Here is a 21,718-nt window from a genome sequence, read left to right on the forward strand (position 1 = left end):
ATAAGTATTTGGTCAATAACAACAGTTTTTCTCAATACTTTGTTATATACCCTTTGTTGGCAATGACAGAGGTCACTCAAAATAGGTAGGTTTTCACTCAAAATCTCACGATACATGGCCCCATTCATTCTTTCCTTTACACGGATCAGTCTTCCTGGTCCCTTTGCAGAAAAACAGCCCCAAAGCATGATGTTTCCACCCCCATGCTTCACAGAAGGTATGGTGTTCTTTGGATATAACTCAGCATTATTTGTCCTCCAAACACGACGAGTTTAGTTTTTACCAAAAAGTTATATTTTGGTTTCATCTGACCATATGACATTCTCCCAATCTTCTTCTGGATTATCCAAATGCTCTCTTGCAAACTTCAGACGGGCCTGGACATGTACTGGCTTAAGCAGGGGGACACGTCTGGCACTGCAGGATTTGAGTCCCTGGCGGTGTAGTGTGTTACTGATGGTAGGATTTGTTACTTTGGTCCCAGCTCTCTACAGGTCATTCACTAGGTCCCTCCGTGTGGTTCTGGGATTTTTGCTCACCGTTTTTGTGATCATTTTGACCCCACAGGGTGAGATCTTGCGTTGGAGCCTCAGATCGAGGGAGATTATCAGTGGTCTTGTATGTCTTCCATTTCCTAATAATTGCTCCCACAGTTGATTTCTTCAAACCAAGCTGCTTACCTATTGCAGATTCAGTCTTCCCAGCCTGGTGCAGGGCTACAATTTTGTTTCTGGTGTCTTTGACAGCTCTTTGGTCTTGGCCATAGTGGAGTTTGGAGTGTGACTGTTTGAGGTTGTGGACATGTGTCTTTTATACTGATAACAAGTTCAAACAGGTGCCATTAATACAGGTAACGAGTGGAGGGCAGAGGAACTTATTTTCCACCATAATTTGCAAATAAATTCATAAAAAATCCTACAATGTGATTTTCTGGATTTTTTTCTCATTTTGTCTGTCATAGTTGAAGTGTACCTATCTCTATAGGCCTCTCTCATCTTTTTAAGTGGGAGAACTTGCACAATTGGTGGCTTACTAAATACTTTTTGCCCCACTGTATAGGGGGGTTACTTAATAACGTGATGGAGTCCAGTTGAGTCAGATGAAGCGTTGATGCGTGTAACGATGGTGGCAGGTGTGAATAATGATAAGTAGCCTGGCGACGTTGAGCGCCAGAGAGGGGTCAGCAGATGTGACATAGCCAACGTACAATCATTGGATAACAAAATAGATGAGCTACGATCACAAATATCCTACCAACTGGACATTAACTGTAATATCTTATGTTTCACCGAGTCATGGCTGACATGAATAACATACAGCTGGCTGGGTTTTCGGTGCATCGGCAAGAATAAACAGCTGCCTCCGTTAAGCCTAGACGAGGTAAGATCACGAATATCCTACCAACGGGACATAAAAAACTGTAATATCCTATGCTTCAAGGAATCATGGCTGAATAACGACATGGATATTCAGCTAGCGGGATACACGCTGCACCAGCAGGATAGAACAGCCCACACCGGTAAGACGAGGGGGGGCAGACTGTGCATATTTGTAAACAACAGCTGGTGCACCAAATCTAAGGAAGTCTCTAGATTTTTCTCGCCTGAAGTAGAATATATTGTGATAAACTGCAGGCCCTCCATTTGATATATCCAACCACAACTCTATCCTCCTGATTCCTGCTTACAAGCAAAAATTAAAGCAGGAAGCACCAGTGACTCAGTCAATAAGAAGTGGTCAGATGAAGCAGATGCTAAACTACAGGACTGCTTTGCTAGCACAGACTGGACATGTTCCGGGATTCTTCCGATGACATTGAGGAATACACCACATCAGTCACTGGCTTTAGCAATAAGTGCATTGAGGACGTCGTCCCCACAGTGACTGTACGTACATACCCCAACCAGAAGCCATGGATTACAGGCAACATTCGCACTGAGCTAAAGGATAGAGCTGCCGCTTTCAAGGTGCGGGACTCTAACCCGGAAGCTTACAAGAAATCCCGCCATGCCCTGCGACAAACCATGAAACAGGCAAAGCGTCAATACAGGGCTAAGGTTGAATCATACCACACTGGCTCCGACACTCGTCGGATGTGGCAGGGCTTGCAAGCTATTACAGACTACAAAGGGAAGCACAGCCGCAAGCTTCCCAGTGACATGAGCCTACCAGACGGCTCACATCAACAGCATCCTCGGAGACACCCTAGACCCACTCCAATTTGCGTAACGCCCAAACAGATCCACAGATGATGCAATCTCTATTGCCCTTTCACACCTGGACAAAAGGAACACCTATGTGAGAATGCTATACATTGACTACAGCTCAGCATTCAACACCATAGTGCCCTCAAAGCTCATCGCTAAAACAAGAACCCGGGGACTAAACACCTCCCTCTGCAACTGGATCCTGGACTTCCTGACGGGCTACCCCCAGGTGGTAAGGGTAGGTAATAACACATCCGCCACGCTAATGCTCAAAACGGGGGCCCCTCAGGGGTGCGTGTTCAGTCCCCTCCTTTACACTCATGACTGCATGGCCAGGTATGACTCCAACACCATCATTAAGTTTGCCGACGATACAATGGGTAGGGATGATCACCGACAACGACGAGACTGCCTATAGGGAGGAGGTCAGAGACCTGGCCATGTTGTGCCAGGACAACAACCTCTCTCTCAACGTGATCAAGACAAAGGAGATGATTGTGTACTACAGAAAAAGGAGGACTGAGCACGCCCCCATTCTCATCAACGGGGCTGTAGTGGATTAGGATGAGAGCTTCAAGTTCCTTGATGTCCACATCACCAACAAATGATCATGGTCCAAACACACCAAGACAGTCGTGAAGAGTGCACAACAAAGCCTGTTCCCCCACAGGAGACTGAAAAAGTTTGGCATTGGTCATCAGATCCTCAAAAGGTTCTACAGCTGCACCATCGAGAGCATCCTGACTGTTTTTTATTTTAACTTATCTATTTTCTACTTAACACTTAATTTTCTTAAATCTGCATTGTTGGTTAAGGGCTTGTAAGTAAGCATTTCACTGTAAGGTCCTGTTGTATTGGGCGCATGTGGCAAATAACATTTTATTTGTGTGTGTAGAAGTGTCTGCGGTTGGATCCCGAGGCAGCAGTGTGGAGCAGTAAGCAGCGTGTGTTAGTGACTCTAACACAGAGTCTGACTGATGTTCTGAACTACGGTCTGTTTCAACCGGCCTTCAACGGACGAGCTGGGAAGTTCCTAGACGAGGAACGACTGCTGAAAGACTACCCTCTACCCCCCATCACCCCTATTCCCTACCTAGAGGTACCCTCTACCCCCCATCACCCCTATTCCCTATCTAGAGGTACCCTCTACCCCCCATCACCCCTATTCCCTATCTAGAGGTACCCTCTACCCCCCATCACCCCTATTCCCTATCTAGAGGTACCCTCTACCCCCCATCACCCCTATTCCCTATCTAGAGGTACCCTCTACCCCCCATCACCCCTATTCGCTATCTAGAGGTACCCTCTACCCCCCATCACCCCTATTCCCTGCCTAGAGGTACCCTCTACCCCCCATCACCCCTATTCCCTGCCTAGAGGGACCCTCTACCCCATCACCCCTATTCTCTATCTAGAGGTACCCTCTACCCCATCACTCCTATTCCCTATCTAGAGGTACCCTCTACCCCCCATCACCCCTATTCCCTGCCTAGAGGTACCCTCTACCCCCCATCACCCCTATTCCATGCCTAGAGGTACCCTCTACCCCATCACTCCTATTCCCTATCTAGAGGTACCCTCTACCCCATCACCCCAATTCCCTATCTAGAGGTACCCTCTACCCCATCACCCCTATTCCCTATCTAGAGGTACCCTCTACCCCATCACTCCTATTCCCTATCTAGAGCTACGCCCTATACCATATCTACACCCTAAAACCTAGACACCACTACCTACACAACTACTTGTACCTACACCCTACAACCTAGACACCACTACCTACACCACTACCTATACCATACATTCAACCTAAATGCTGAAACTAAAATTGTTTTAACTCATAGGGCTGTGTGTGTGTGTGTGTGTGTGTGTGTGTGATTGTAGTTTCGTTATAAGAGGCGTGTTTACACTCAGAGCTATGTGGACGACAAGCAGCTAGCAAAGCTCCATACCAAGGTAAGACCACACACACACACACAGACACACACACAGACACAGACACACACACAGATACAGATACAGACACAGACACACACACAGATACAAACATGCATACGCACACGCGCACACACACACACACACACACACACACACACACACACACACACACACACACACACACACACACACACACACTAACGTGCCAGCCCTACTCTCGCTGTCCCTTTCTCTGTCTCTCAGGCCAACCTTAAGAAGTTCATGGAGTATGTTTATCAGCTCAGCATTGACAAAGTCTCCAGGTTCTTGGAGAAAGGCCTTGATCCTAATTTTCATGATGCAGACACAGGAGGTGAAGAAACACACACACACACACACACACACACACACACACACACACACCCTCAGTGTCTGAAAGTGAGTGATATCTATCCCTCACGACTAAGCCTCAGTATTTTTCTATCTGAATGTGTGTGTTTATAGAATGCCCCCTGACCCTGGCGGTTCAGCTAGAGGGCAGTTCAGAGCTGATTAAAGTTCTGAGGAGTGGAGGAGCTCACCTGGACTTCAGGACTAGAGACGGAATCACAGCGCTGCACAGAGCTGTTCTCTCTAGGAACCACACAGCACTCACAGTGAGTACACACACACACACACACATGCATACACACCCCTGTGTGTTTCTGTTTTAAGCATAATGTGTGTGTGTTGCAGACTGTGTTGGACCTGGGTGCGTCTCCAGACTATAGGGACAGTCGTGGGTTAACTCCGTTGTACCACTGTGCCATGGTGGGGGGAGACCCGTACTGCTGTGAACTGCTGCTGCATGAACACGCTGTCATAGGCAGCACCGACGAGAATGGCTGGCAGGAGATCCACCAGGTAAAACACACCCAGACACACCAAGGTTATCATAGTTGTGTGTTTTTAGATGTCTTTTTTGTTCTAGAAATTCAGATTTTAATTTGAAATTAATTTGGTTTGTTTGTTTTCAGATCCACTTGACCAGTTTGTAATTAGTTTGTTTTTCTGAAAACTTAGTTAACTAAGGAAACATTTTCTATTTACTTTTTCTATTATTTTGTTGAATTATGAATATTTTCCTTTCTCTGGTCATAGGAGTAACAACATGAATTAGGAACATTGTCCTTTCTCTGGTCATAGGAGTAACAACATGAATTAGGAATATTGACCTTTCTCTGGTCATAGGAGTAACAACATCTTACGTGTTTTAAGTCATGTCTCTGCCATTATGACTGCAAGCCGAGACAAGTGTTCTTGAATCAGAAAAGTCTGTTGACCACTGCTCTACACTATACAGTACGTTGCTTTTTTGTCACAGAAACAGAAATTAGGCAAGATGGCGCCGACAGAGAGGGCTGCCTCGCTTCTAGTCCTTAGGAAACTTTGCAGTATTTTGTTTTTTTTATGTATTGGATATCAGAGCGACGTCAAATTACTAGAACTATGAACAGGAATACGACCAGAAATATGACTTTCCCGAAGCGGATCCTTTGTCCGAACCATCCAGGGCATTTGAACTGATTCTGAAGGTCAACCCAAAACAACGCTGCCAGAGAAGAGGTAGACGAAGCGGTCTTCTGAGGCGCGCACACCACCCACCGCTTCCGAGTATATTACTCGCTAATGTCCAGTCTCTAGATAACAAGGTAGACGAAATTAGGGCAAAGGTTGTTTTCCAGAGACATCAGGGATTGTAACATACTCTGTTTCACGGACACATGGCTCTCTGGGTATATGCTGTTGGAGTCTTTCCAGGAAGAAGAAGGGCAGGGGTGTATGTTTCATGATTAACAACTCATGGTGTAATTGTAACAACATACAGGAACTCCTTTTGTTCACCTGACCTAGAATTCCTCACATTCAAATGCTGACCGTATTATCTCCCAAGGGAATTCTCCTCGGACGGCATCCCCAGCCGCGTCCTCAGAGCATGCGCAGACCAGCTGGTTTCTGTAGCAAATATAAAGTTCTGCTTTTCTGATGTATCAAATACTTATGTCATGCAATAAAATGCAAATTAATTACTTAAAAATCATACAATGTGATTTTCTGGATTGTTGTTTTAGATTCCATCTCTCACAGTTGAAGTGTACCTATGATAAAAATTACAGACCTCTACATGCTTTGTAAGTAGGAAAAGCTGCAAAATCAGCAGTGTATCAAATACTTGTTCTCCCCACTGTATATCCCCCTCAAGCCGATACCACGATGGCCCTCAAGGAACTTCACTGGACTTTATGCAAACTGGCAACCATATATCCTGAGCTGCATTTATTGTAGCTGGGGATTTTAAGGCTACCTAAATTCTACCAGCATATTGACTGTAGCACTCAAGCTGGAAATACACAGATCACTGCTACTCTAACTTCCCAGATGCATACAAGCCCCCCCCCCCCCCCCCCCCCCACTCTCCGTTCGGCAAATCTGACCACGACTCCATTTTGCTCCTCCCTTCCTATAGGCAGAAACTCAAACAGGATGTAGCCGTGCTAAGGACTATTCAACACTGGTCTGACCAATCGGAAACCACGCTTCAAGATTGTTTTTATCACACGGACTGGGACATGTTCCGGGTAGCCTCAGAGAATAATATTGAATTATACGCTGATTCGGTGAGTGAGTTTATAAGGAAGTGTATACGAGAAGATGTACCTACCATGACTATTAAAACCTACCCTAACCAGAAACCGTGGATAGATGGCGACATTCTCGCAAAACTGAAAGCCCGAACCTCAAAGTTTAACAATGGGAAGGTGACTGGGAATATGGCCGAATACAAACAGTGTAGTTATTCCCTCTACAAGGCTATCAAACAAGTGACATTTCAGTATAGAGACAAAGTGGAGTCGCAATGCAACGGTCCAGACACGAGACGTATGTGGCAGGGTCTACAGACAATCACAGATTACAAAAAGAAAACCAGCCACGTCACGGACAACGACGTCTTGCTTCCAGACAAACTAAACACCTTTGCACGCTTTGAGGATAATACAGTGCCACCGACGTGGCCCGCTACCAAGGACTATGGGCTCTCCTCCTCCGTGGCCAACGTGATTATTAAGACATTTAAATGTGTTAACCTTCCAAATCTGCTGACCTAGATGGCATCCCCAGCCGCGTCCTCAGAGCATGCGCAGACCAGCTGGCTGGTGCGCTTACGGACATATTTAATCGCTCCCTATCCCAGTCTGCTGTCCCCGCATGCTTCAAGATGGCCACCATTGTTCCTGTACCCAAGAATGCAAAGGTAACTGAACTAAATTACTTTCGCCCTGTAGCACTCACCTCTGTCATCATGAAGTGCTTTGAGAGACTAGTCAAGGATCATATCACCTCCACCTTACCTGTCACCCTAGACCCACTCCAAATTGCTTACCGCCCCAACAGGTCCACAGACGATGCAATCACCATCACACTGCACACTGCCCTATCCCACCTGGACAAGAGGAATACCTATGTAAGAATGCTGTTCATTGACTGTAGCTCAGCATTCAACACCATAGTACCCTCCAAGCTCATCATTAAGCTTGAGGCCCTAGGTCTCTGGTTCGCCGCTGTGTGCAATTCGGTCCTGGACTTCCTGACGGGCTGCCCCCAGGTGGTGAAGGTAGGAAACAACATCTCAACTCTGGCCATGCACACCTCCTACTCGATCATCAAGTTTGCAGACGACACAACAGTAGTGGGCTTGATTACCAACAGCGACGACACAGCCTACAGGGAGGAGGTGAGGGCACTCCGAGTGTGGTGTCAGGAAAACAACCTCTCAGTCAACAAAACAAAGGAGATGATCGTGGACTTCAGGAAACAGCAGAAGGAGCACCCCCCTATCCACAGTGCCTTTTCAACCTCAGAAGGCTGAAGATATTTGGCTTGTCACCTAAAATACTCACAAACCTTTACAGATGCACATATGAGAGCATCCTGTCGGGCTGTACATACAGACTTGACATCACTGGCCACTTTAACAAATGGATCATGTTTACATATCTTGCATTACTCATCTCATATCTAAAAACTGTATTTTATACCATCTATTGGATCTTGTCTATGCCGCCCTGTCGTTATTTATATATATTTATGTGTATATATTCTTATTCCATTCCTTTACTTAGATTTGTGTGTATTAGGTAGTTGTGGAATTGTTAGATTACATGTTAGATATTGCTGCACTGTCGGAACTAGAAGCACAAGCATTTCTCTACACTCACATTAACATCTGTTAACCATGTGGTGTATGTGACCAATAACATCTGTTATCCATGTGGTGTATGTGTCTATTAACATCTGTTATCCATGTGACCAATAACATCTGTTATCCATGTGACCATTAACATATGTTATCCATGTGGTGTATGTGACCAATAACATCTGCTATCCATGTGACCATTAACATCTGCTATCCATGTGGTGTATGTGACCATTAACATCTGTTAACCATGTGACCATTAACATCTGTTAACCATGTGGTGTATGTGTCTATTAACATCTGTTATCCATGTGACCAATAACATCTAATTTGTTTTGGAACTATTAGACTTTTGTCATTCAGGAAATGTGGAAGTGATTTCTTGGTGACTCCACCTTCTCCTCTCCTGAGCCAGTTAGGGTTAGGGTTAGCCTAAGGGTTAGGGTTAGCCTAAGGGTTAGGGTTAGCCTAAGGGTTAGGGTTAGCGTTAGCCTAAGGGTTAGGGTTAGAGTTAGGGTTAGCCTAACCCTAACCCTTGGTGACTCGACCTTCTCCTCTCCTGAGCCAGTTGTGGAGTTGCAGCGATGAGACAAGATTGTAATTACCAGAAATTGGGGAGAAACAGTGACAAAATAAATAAATGAATTAAAATTGGCATATAGACTTCTTTGGTCGACCATGGTGAGGCCTGTTCTGAGTGGAACCTGTCCAGTTAAACCGCTGTATGGTCTTGGCCACCGTGCTGCAGCTCAGTTTCAGGGTCTTGGCAATCTTCTTATATCCCAGGCCATCTTCATGTAGAGCAACAATTCTTTTTTTTAGATCCTCAGAGAGTTCTTTGCCATGGGGTGCCATGTTGAACTTCCAGTGAACAGTCAGTATGAGGGAGTGTGAGAGCGATGACACCAAATTTAACACACCTGCTCCCCATTCACACCTGAGACCTTGTAACACTAACGAGTCACATGACACCGGTGAGGGAAAATGGCTAATTGGGCCCAATTTGGGGTGTACTCACTTTTGTTGCCAGCGGTTTAGACATTAATGGCTGTGTGTTGAGTTATTTTGAGGGGACAGCAAATTTACACTGTTATACAAGCTGTACACTCCCTACTTTACATTGTAGCAAAGTGTCATTTCTTCAGTGTTGTCACATGAAAAGATATACTCAAATATTTACAAAAATGTAAGGGGTGTACTCACTTTTGTGATATACTGTATATGTGATTCTGCACGGGTGCTCTTCACACTGCTACAATGTGGTATCTATATGTGATTCTTCACACTGCCACAACGTGGTATCTATATGTGAATCTTCACACTGCTACAACGTGGTATCTATATGTGATTCTTCACACTGCCACAACTTGGTATCTATATGTGAATCTTCACACTGCCACAACGTGGTATCTATATGTGATTCTTCAGACTGCTACAACGTGGTATCTATATGTGTATCTGCACGGTGCCCTTCACACTGCCACAACATGTTATCTATATGTGATTCTTCACACTGCTACAACGTGGTATCTATATGTGATTCTTCACACTGCCACAACGTGGTATCTATATGTGTATCTACACGGTGCCCTTCACACTGCCACAACGTGGTATCTATATGTGATTCTTCACACTGCCACAACGTGGTATCTATATGTGATTCTTCACACTGCTACAACGTGGTATCTATATGTGATTCTGCACGGTGCCCTTCACACTGCCACAACGTGGTATCTATATGTGATTCTTCACACTGCCACAACGTGGTATCTATATGTGATTCTTCACACTGCCACAACGTGGTATCTATATATGATTGTTCACACTGCCACAACGTGGTATCTATATGTGATTCTTCACACTGCTACAACGTGGTATCTATATGTGATTCTTCACACGGCCACAACGTGGTATCTATATGTGATTCTTCACACTGCCACAACGTGGTATCTATATGTGATTCTTCACACTGCCACAACGTGGTATCTATATGTGATTCTTCACACTGCCACAACGTGGTATCTATATGTGTATCTACACGGTGCCCTTCACACTGCCACAACGTGGTATCTATATGTGATTCTTCACACTGCCACAACGTGGTATCTATATGTGATTCTTCACACTGCCACAACGTGGTATCTATATGTGATTCTTCACACTGCCACAACATGGTATCTATATGTGATTCTTCACACTGCCACAACGTGGTATCTATATGTGATTCGTCACACTGCCACAACGTGGTATCTATATGTGATTCTTCACACTGCCACAACGTGGTATCTATATGTGATTCTTCACACTGCTACAACGTGGTATCTATATGTGATTCTGCACAGTGCCCTTCACACTGCCACAACGTGGTATCTATATGTGTATCTGCACGGTGCCCTTCACACTGCCACAACGTGGTGTCTATATGTGATTCTTCACACTGCCACAACGTGGTATCTATATGTGATTCTTCACACTGCCACAACGTGGTATCTATATGTGATTCTTCACACTGCTACAACGTGGTATCTATATGTGATTCTGCACGGTGCCCTTCACACTGCCACAACGTGGTATCTATATGTGAATCTTCACACTGCCACAACGTGGTATCTATATGTGATTCTTCACACTGCCACAACGTGGTATCTATATGTGAATCTTCACACTGCCACAACGTGGTATCTATGTGTGTATCTACACTGTGCCCTTCACACTGCCACAACGTGGTATCTATATGTGATTCTTCACACTGCCACAACGTGGTATCTATATGTGATTCTTCACACTGCCACAACGTGGTATCTATATGTGATTCTTCACACTGCCACAACGTGGTATCTATATGTGAATCTTCACACTGTCACAACGTGGTATCTATATGTGATTCTTCACACTGCCACAACGTGGTATCTATATGTGATTCTTCACACTGCCACAATGTGGTATCTATATGTGAATCTTCACACTGCCACAACGTGGTATCTATATGTGATTCTTCACACTGCCACAACGTGGTATCTATATGTGATTCTTCACACTGCCACAACGTGGTATCTATATGTGTATCTGCACGGTGCCCTTCACACTGCCACAACGTGGTATCTATATGTGATTCTTCACACTGCCACAACGTGGTATCTATATGTGTATCTGCACGGTGCCCTTCACACTGCCACAACGTGGTATCTATATGTGATTCTTCACACTGCCACAACGTGGTATCTATATGTGAATCTTCACACTGCCACAACGTGGTATCTATATGTGATTCTTCACACTGCCACAACGTCGTATCTATATGTGTATCTGCACGGTGCCCTTCACACTGCCACAACGTGGTATCTATATGTGATTCTTCACACTGCCACAAGTTGGTATCTATATGTGATTCTTCACACTGCCACAACGTGGTATCTATATGTGATTCTTCACACTGCCACAATGTGGTATCTATATGTGATTCTTCACACTGCCACAACGTGGTATCTATATGTGATTCTTCACACTGCCACAACGTGGTATCTATATGTGATTCTTCACACTGCCACAACGTGGTATCTATATGTGATTCTTCACACTGCCACAACGTGGTATCTATATGTGATTCTTCACACTGCCACAACGTGGTATCTATATGTGATTCTTCACACTGCCACAACGTGGTATCTATATGTGATTCTTCACACTGCCACAACGTGGTATCTATATGTGATTCTTCACACTGCCACAACGTGGTATCTATATGTGATTCTTCACACTGCCACAACGTGGTATCTATATGTGTATTCTGATTCTTATATGTGTATATGTGATTCTTCACACTGCCACAACGTGGTATCTATATGTGTATCTGCACGGTGCCCTTCACACTGCCACAACGTGGTATCTATATGTGATTCTTCACACTGCCACAACGTGGTATCTATATGTGTATCTGCACGGTGCAATTCACACTGCCACAACGTGGTATCTATATGTGATTCTTCACACTGCCACAACGTGGTATCTATATGTGAATCTTCACACTGCCACAACGTGGTATCTATATGTGATTCTTCACACTGCCACAACGTGGTATCTATATGTGATTCTTCACACTGCCACAATGTGGTATCTATATGTGATTCTTCACACTGCCACAACGTGGTATCTATATGTGATTCTTCACACTGCCACAACGTGGTATCTATATGTGATTCTTCACACTGCCACAACGTGGTATCTATATGTGATTCTTCACACTGCCACAACTCGGTATCTATATGTGATTCTTCACACTGCCACAACGTGGTATCTATATGTGATTCTTCACACTGCCACAACGTGGTATCTATATGTGATTCTTCACACTGCCACAACGTGGTATCTATATGTGATTCTTCACACTGCCACAACGTGGTATCTATATGTGATTCTTCACACTGCCACAACGTGGTATCTATATGTGTATCTGCACGGTGCCCTTCACACTGCCACAACGTGGTATCTATATGTGATTCTTCACACTGCCACAACGTGGTATCTATATGTGTATCTGCACGGTGCCCTTCACACTGCCACAACGTGGTATCTATATGTGATTCTTCACACTGCCACAAGTTGGTATCTATATGTGATTCTTCACACTGCCACAACGTGGTATCTATTTGTGATTCTTCACACTGCCACAACGTGGTATCTATATGTGATTCTTCACACTGCCACAACGTGGTATCTATATGTGATTCTTCACACTGCTACAACGTGGTATCTGTATGTGATTCTGCACGGTGCCCTTCAGACTGCCAAAACGTGGTATCTATATGTGATTCTTCACACTGCCACTACGTGGTATCTATATGTGATTCTTCACACTGCCACAACGTGGTATCTATATGTGAATCTTCACATTGCTAAAACGTGGTATCTATGTGTGTATCTACACTGTGCCCTTCACACTGCCACAACGTGGTATCTATATGTGTATCTGCACGGTGCCCTTCACACTGCCACAAAGTGGTATCTATATGTGATTCTTCACACTGCCACAACGTGGTATCTATATGTGATTCTTCACACTGCCACAACGTGGTATCTATATGTGATTCTTCACACTGCTACAACGTGGTATCTATATGTGATTCTGCACGGTGCCCTTCACACTGCCACAACGTGGTATCTATATGTGAATCTTCACACTGCCACAACGTGGTATCTATATGTGATTCTTCACACTGCCACAACGTGGTATCTATATGTGATTCTTCACACTGCCACAACGTGGTATCTATATGTGAATCTTCACACTGCCACAACGTGGTATCTATATGTGATTCTTCACACTGCCACAACGTGGTATCTATATGTGATTCTTCACACTGCCACAATGTGGTATCTATATGTGAATCTTCACACTGCCACAACGTGGTATCTATATGTGATTCTTCACACTGCCACAACGTGGTATCTATATGTGATTCTTCACACTGCCACAACGTGGTATCTATATGTGTATCTGCACGGTGCCCTTCACACTGCCACAACGTGGTATCTATATGTGATTCTTCACACTGCCACAACGTGGTATCTATATGTGTATCTGCACGGTGCCCTTCACACTGCCACAATGTGGTATCTATATGTGATTCTTCACACTGCCACAACGTGGTATCTATATGTGAATCTTCACACTGCCACAACGTGGTATCTATATGTGATTCTTCACACTGCCACAACGTCGTATCTATATGTGTATCTGCACGGTGCCCTTCACACTGCCACAACGTGGTATCTATATGTGATTCTTCACACTGCCACAAGTTGGTATCTATATGTGATTCTTCACACTGCCACAACGTGGTATCTATATGTGATTCTTCACACTGCCACAATGTGGTATCTATATGTGATTCTTCACACTGCCACAACGTGGTATCTATATGTGATTCTTCACACTGCCACAACGTGGTATCTATATGTGATTCTTCACACTGCCACAACGTGGTATCTATATGTGATTCTTCACACTGCCACAACGTGGTATCTATATGTGATTCTTCACACTGCCACAACGTGGTATCTATATGTGATTCTTCACACTGCCACAACGTGGTATCTATATGTGATTCTTCACACTGCCACAACGTGGTATCTATATGTGATTCTTCACACTGCCACAACGTGGTATCTATATGTGATTCTTCACACTGCCACAACGTGGTATCTATATGTGTATTCTGATTCTTATATGTGTATATGTGATTCTTCACACTGCCACAACGTGGTATCTATATGTGTATCTGCACGGTGCCCTTCACACTGCCACAACGTGGTATCTATATGTGATTCTTCACACTGCCACAACGTGGTATCTATATGTGTATCTGCACGGTGCAATTCACACTGCCACAACGTGGTATCTATATGTGATTCTTCACACTGCCACAACGTGGTATCTATATGTGAATCTTCACACTGCCACAACGTGGTATCTATATGTGATTCTTCACACTGCCACAACGTGGTATCTATATGTGATTCTTCACACTGCCACAACGTGGTATCTATATGTGATTCTTCACACTGCCACAACGTGGTATCTATATGTGATTCTTCACACTGCCACAACGTGGTATCTATATGTGTATTCTGATTCTTATATGTGTATATGTGATTCTTCACACTGCCACAACGTGGTATCTATATGTGTATCTGCACGGTGCCCTTCACACTGCCACAACGTGGTATCTATATGTGATTCTTCACACTGCCACAACGTGGTATCTATATGTGTATCTGCACGGTGCAATTCACACTGCCACAACGTGGTATCTATATGTGATTCTTCACACTGCCACAACGTGGTATCTATATGTGAATCTTCACACTGCCACAACGTGGTATCTATATGTGATTCTTCACACTGCCACAACGTCTTATCTATATGTGTATCTGCACGGTGCCCTTCACACTGCCACAACGTGGTATCTATATGTGATTCTTCACACTGCCACAAGTTGGTATCTATATGTGATTCTTCACACTGCCACAACGTGGTATCTATATGTGATTCTTCACACTGCCACAACGTGGTATCTATATGTGATTCTTCACACTGCCACAACGTGGTATCTATATGTGATTCTTCACACTGCCACAACGTGGTATCTATATATGATTGTTCACACTGCCACAACGTGGTATCTATATGTGATTCTTCACACTGCCACAACGTGGTATCTATATGTGATTCTTCACACTGCCACAACGTGGTATCTATATGTGTATCTGCACGGTGCCCTTCACACTGCCACAACGTGGTATCTATATGTGATTCTTCACACTGCCACAACGTGGTATCTATATGTGTATCTGCACGGTGCCCTTCACACTGCCACAACGTGGTATCTATATGTGATTCTTCACACTGCCACAAGTTGGTATCTATATGTGATTCTTCACACTGCCACAACGTGGTATCTATTTGTGATTCTTCACACTGCCACAACGTGGTATCTATATGTGATTCTTCACACTGCCACAACGTGGTATCTATATGTGATTCTTCACACTGCTACAACGTGGTATCTGTATGTGATTCTGCACGGTGCCCTTCAGACTGCCAAAACGTGGTATCTATATGTGATTCTTCACACTGCCACTACGTGGTATCTATATGTGATTCTTCACACTGCCACAACGTGGTATCTATATGTGAATCTTCACATTGCTAAAACGTGGTATCTATGTGTGTATCTACACTGTGCCCTTCACACTGCCACAACGTGGTATCTATATGTGTATCTGCACGGTGCCCTTCACACTGCCACAACGTGGTATCTATATGTGATTCTTCACACTGCCACAACGTGGTATCTATATGTGATTCTTCACACTGCCACAACGTGGTATCTATATGTGATTCTTCACACTGCTACAACGTGGTATCTATATGTGATTCTGCACGGTGCCCTTCACACTGCCACAACGTGGTATCTATATGTGAATCTTCACACTGCCACAACGTGGTATCTATATGTGATTCTTCACACTGCCACAACGTGGTATCTATATGTGATTCTTCACACTGCCACAACGTGGTATCTATATATGATTGTTCACACTGCCACAACGTGGTATCTATATGTGATTCTTCACACTGCCACAACGTGGTATCTATATGTGATTCTTCACACTGCCACAACGTGGTATCTATATGTGATTCTTCACACTGCCACAACGTGGTATCTATATATGATTGTTCACACTGCCACAACGTGGTATCTATATGTGATTCTTCACACTGCCACAACGTGGTATCTATATGTGATTCTTCACACTGCCACAACGTGGTATCTATATGTGATTGTTCACACTGCCACAACGTGGTATCTATATGTGATTCTTCACACTGCCACAACGTGGTATCTAAATGTGATTCTTCACACTGCCACAACATGGTATCTATATGTGATTCTTCACACTGACACAACGTGGTATCTATATGTGATTCTTCACACTGCCACAATGTGGTATCTATATGTGATTCTTCACACTGCCACAACGTGGTATCTATATGTGTATCTACACGGTGCCCTTCACACTGCCACAACGTGGTATCTACACGGTGCCCTTCACACTGCCACAACGTGGTATCTATATGTGATTCTTCACACTGCCACAACGTGGTATCTATATGTGTATCTACACGGTGCCCTTCACACTGCCACAACGTGGTATCTACACGGTGCCCTTCACACTGCCACAACGTGGTATCTATATGTGATTCTTCACACTGCCACAACATGGTATCTATATGTGATTCTTCACACTGCCACAACATGGTATCTATATGTGATTCTTCACACTGACACAACGTGGTATCTATATGTGATTCTTCACACTGCCACAATGTGGTATCTATATGTGATTCTTCACACTGCCACAACGTGGTATCTATATGTGTATCTACACGGTGCCCTTCACACTGCCACAACGTGGTATCTACACGGTGCCCTTCACACTGCCACAACGTGGTATCTACACGGTGCCCTTCACACTGCCACAACGTGGTATCTACACGGTGCCCTTCACACTGCCACAACGTGGTAGCTATGGGACAAAACAGTGGAGAAGTTAAGCCTCATGCTTCAACGCTCCTGGTAATTGCAGAAATTAACCTACTGTTTACCACATGGATCTACGTCAGCGGTCACCGACCTTTTCTGAATAAAGTTCCAGCTCGAAGTCAAAATGCAAGCCGCCATCTACTGATTAAAAAGCATAAGCCCATGCAACATTAACCAATTAAAAACAGTTCTGGAGCAATGAGGTCTGTGCAGTAGACTATAGGCCCAGTACATTATCCCTGCATATTGGCTATGCTCAGTAGGCTATAGGCCCAGTACATTATCCCTACATATTGGCTATGCTCAGTAGGATATAGGCCCAGTACATTATCCCTGCATATTGGCTGTGCTCAGTAGGCTATAGACCCATTACATTAGCCCTGCATATTGGCTATGCTCAGTAGGCTATAGACCCAGTACATTATCCCTGCATATTGGCTATGCTCAGTAGGCTATAGACCCAGTACATTATCCCTGCATATTGGCTATGCTCATTAGGCCCAGTACATTATCCCTGCATATTGGCTATACTCAGTAGGCTATAGACCCAGTACATTATCCCTGCATATTGGCTATGCTCAGTAGGCTATAGACCCAGTACATTATCCCTGCATATTGGCTATGCTCAGTAGGCTATAGACCCAGTACATTATCCCTGCGTATCAGCTTTGCTCTGCAGGCTATAGACCCAGTACATTATCCCTGCATATTGGCTATGCTCAGTAGGCTATAGACCCAGTACATTATCCCTACATATTGGCTATGCTCAGTAGCCTATAGACACAATACATTATCCCTGCATATTGGCTATGCTCAGTAGGCTATAGACCCAGTACATTATCCCTGCGTATCAGCATTGCTCTGCAGGCTATAGACCCAGTACATTATCCCTGCATATTGGCTATGCTCAGTAGGCCCAGTACATTATCCCTGCATATTGGCTATACTCAGTAGGCTATAGACCCGGTACATTATCCCTGCATATTGGCTATGCTCAGTAGGCTATAGGCCCAGTACATTATCCCTGCATATTGGCTGTGCTCAGTAGGCTATAGACCCAGTACATTATCCCTGCATATTGGCTATGCTCAGTAGGCTATAGACCCAGTACATTATCCCTGCATATTGGCTATGATCAGTAGGCCCAGTACATTATCCCTGCATATTGGCTATACTCAGTAGGCTATAGACCCAGTACATTATCCCTGCATATTGGCTATGCTCAGTAGGCTACAGACCCAGTACATTATCCCTGCATATTGGCTATGCTCAGTAGGCTATAGACCCAGTACATTATCCCTACATATTGGCTATGCTCAGTAGCCTATAGACACAATACATTATCCCTGCATATTGGCTATGCTCAGTAGACTATAGACCCAGTACATTATCCCTGCGTATCAGCTTTGCTCTGCAGGCTATAGACCCAGTACATTATCCCTGCATATTGGCTATGCTCAGTAGGCCCAGTACATTATCCCTGCATATTGGCTATACTCAGTAGGCTATAGACCCAGTACATTATCCCTGCATATTGGCTATGCTCAGTAGGCTATAGGCCCAGTACATTATCCCTGCATATTGGCTGTGCTCAGTAGGCTATAGACCCAGTACATTATCCCTGCATATTGGCTATGCTCAGTAGGCTATAGACCCAGTACATTATCCCTGCGTATCAGCTTTGCTCTGCAGGCTATAGACCCAGTACATTATCCCTGCATATTGGCTATGCTCAGTAGGCCCAGTACATTATCCCTGCATATTGGCTGTGCTCAGTAGGCTATAGACCCAGTACATTATCCCTGCATATTGGCTATGCTCAGTAGGCTATAGACCCAGTACATTATCCCAGCATATTGGCTATGCTCAGTAGGCTATAGACCCAGTACATTATCCCTGCATATTGGCTATGCTCAGGAGCCTATAGACCCAATACATTATCCCTGCATATTGGCTACACTCAGTAGGCTATAGACCCAGTACATTATCCCTGCATATTTGCTATGCTCAGTAGGCTATAGGCCCAGTACATTATCCCTGCATATTGGCTATGCTCAGTAGTCTATAGACCCAGTACATTATCCCTGCATATTGGCTATGCTCAGTAGACTATAGACCCAGTACATTATCCCTGCATATCGGCTATGCTCATAAGGCTATAGACCCAGTAAATTATCTCTGCATAACGGCTATGCTCAGTAGGCTATAGACCCAGTACATTATCCCTGCATATTGGCTATGCTCAGTAGGCTATAGACCCAGTACATTATCCCTGCATATTGGCTATGCTCAGTAGGCTATAGACCCAGTACATTATCCCTACATATTGGCTATGCTCAGTAGCCTATAGACACAATACATTATCCCTGCATATTGGCTATGCTCAGTAGGATATAGACCCAGTACATTATCCCTGCGTATCAGCTTTGCTCTGCAGGCTATAGACCCAGTACATTATCCCTGCATATTGGCTATGCTCAGTAGGCCCAGTACATTATCCCTGCATATTGGCTATACTCAGTAGGCTATAGACCCAGTACATTATCCCTGCATATTGACTGTGCTCAGTAGGCTATAGACCCAGTACATTATCCCTGCATATTGGCTATGCTCAGTAGGCTATAGACCCAGTACATTATCCCAGCATATTGGCTATGCTCAGTAGGCCCAGTACATTATCCCTGCATATTGGCTATACTCAGTAGGCTATAGACCCAGTACATTATCCCTGCATATTGGCTATGCTCAGTAGGCTATAGGCCCAGTACATTATCCCTGCATATTGGCTGTGCTCAGTAGGCTATAGACCCAGTACATTATCCCTGCATATTGGCTATGCTCAGTAGGCTATAGACCCAGTACATTATCCTTGCATATTGGCTATGCTCAGTAGGCTATAGACCCAGTACATTATCCCTGCATATTGGCTATGCTCAGGAGCCTATAGACCCAATACATTATCCCTGCATATTGGCTACACTCAGTAGGCTATAGACCCAGTACATTATCCCTGCATATTTGCTATGCTCAGTAGGCTATAGGCCCAGTACATTATCCCTGCATATTGGCTATGCTCAGTAGACTATAGACCCAGTACATTATCCCTGCATATCGGCTATGCTCAGTAGGCTATAGACCAAGTAATTTATCTCTGCATAACGGCCATGCTCAGTAGGCTATAGACCCAGTACATTATCCCTGCATATTGGCTATGCTCAGTAGGCTATAGACCCAGTACATTATCCCTGCACATTGGCTATGCTCAGTAGGCTAAAGGCCTAGTACATAATTCCTGCATGTTGGCTATGCTCAGTAGGCTATAGGCCCAGTACATTATCCCTGCATATTGGCTATGCTCAGTAGGCTATAGACCCAGTACAATATCCCTGCATATTGGCTATGCTCTGTAGACTCAAGGCCCAGTACATTATCCCTGCATATTGGCTATGCTCAGTAGCCCCAATACATTATCCCTGCATATTGTCTATGCTCAGTAGGCTATAGACCCAATACATTATCCCTGCATATTGGCTATGCTCAGTAGGCTATAGACCCAGTACATTATCCCTGCATATTGGCTATGCTCAGTAGGCTATAGACCCAATACATTATCCCTGCGTATCAGCTTTGCTCAGCAGGCTATAGACCCAGTACATTATCCCTGCATATTGGCTATGCTCAGTAGGCTATAGGCCCAGTACATTATCCCTGCATATTGGCTGTGCTCAGTAGGCTATAGACCCAGTACATTATCCCTGCATATTGGCTATGCTCAGTAGGCTATAGACCCAGTACATTATCCCTGCATATTGGCTATGCTCAGTAGGCCCAGTACATTCTCCCTGCATATTGGCTATACTCAGTAGGCTATAGACCCAGTACATTATCCCTGCATATTGGCAATGCTCAGTTCGCTATAGGCCCAGTACATTATCCCTGCATATTGGCTGTGCTCAGTAGGCTATAGACCCAGTACATTATCCCTGCATATTGGCTATGCTCAGTAGGCTATAGACCCAGTACATTATCCTTGCATATTGGCTATGCTCAGTAGGCTATAGACCCAGTACATTATCCCTGCATATTGGCTATGCTCAGGAGCCTATAGACCCAATACATTATCCCTGCATATTGGCTACACTCAGTAGTCTATAGACCCAGTACATTATCCCTGCATATTGGCTGTGCTCAGTAGGCTATAGACCCAGTACATTATCCCTGCATATTGGCTATGCTCAGTAGGCTATAGACCC

The 21,718-nt window shown here is 44.4% G+C and overlaps 1 protein-coding gene across 8 annotated transcripts in view; it reads left to right on the plus strand.

The window, feature by feature from the left end:
- shank3b (SH3 and multiple ankyrin repeat domains 3b) overlaps positions 1-21,718 on the plus strand; it is a 117,433-nt gene that overhangs the window by 30,183 nt on the left and 65,532 nt on the right. For all 8 annotated transcript variants that reach the window (XM_090201529.1, XM_090201531.1, XM_090201527.1 and 5 more), the window contains exons 3-7: positions 3,103-3,306; positions 4,092-4,163; positions 4,389-4,497; positions 4,629-4,780; positions 4,860-5,027. In XM_090201529.1, the coding sequence (XP_090057655.1) occupies positions 3,103-3,306; positions 4,092-4,163; positions 4,389-4,497; positions 4,629-4,780; positions 4,860-5,027 (705 nt within the window). The remainder of the gene's footprint in view (positions 1-3,102; positions 3,307-4,091; positions 4,164-4,388; positions 4,498-4,628; positions 4,781-4,859; positions 5,028-21,718) is intronic.

The sequence above is a fragment of the Oncorhynchus mykiss genome, chromosome 15 (assembly GCF_057628025.1).
Source record: "Oncorhynchus mykiss isolate SJ-2025 chromosome 15, ASM5762802v1, whole genome shotgun sequence".
Taxonomy (NCBI): Eukaryota; Metazoa; Chordata; class Actinopteri; order Salmoniformes; family Salmonidae; genus Oncorhynchus; species Oncorhynchus mykiss.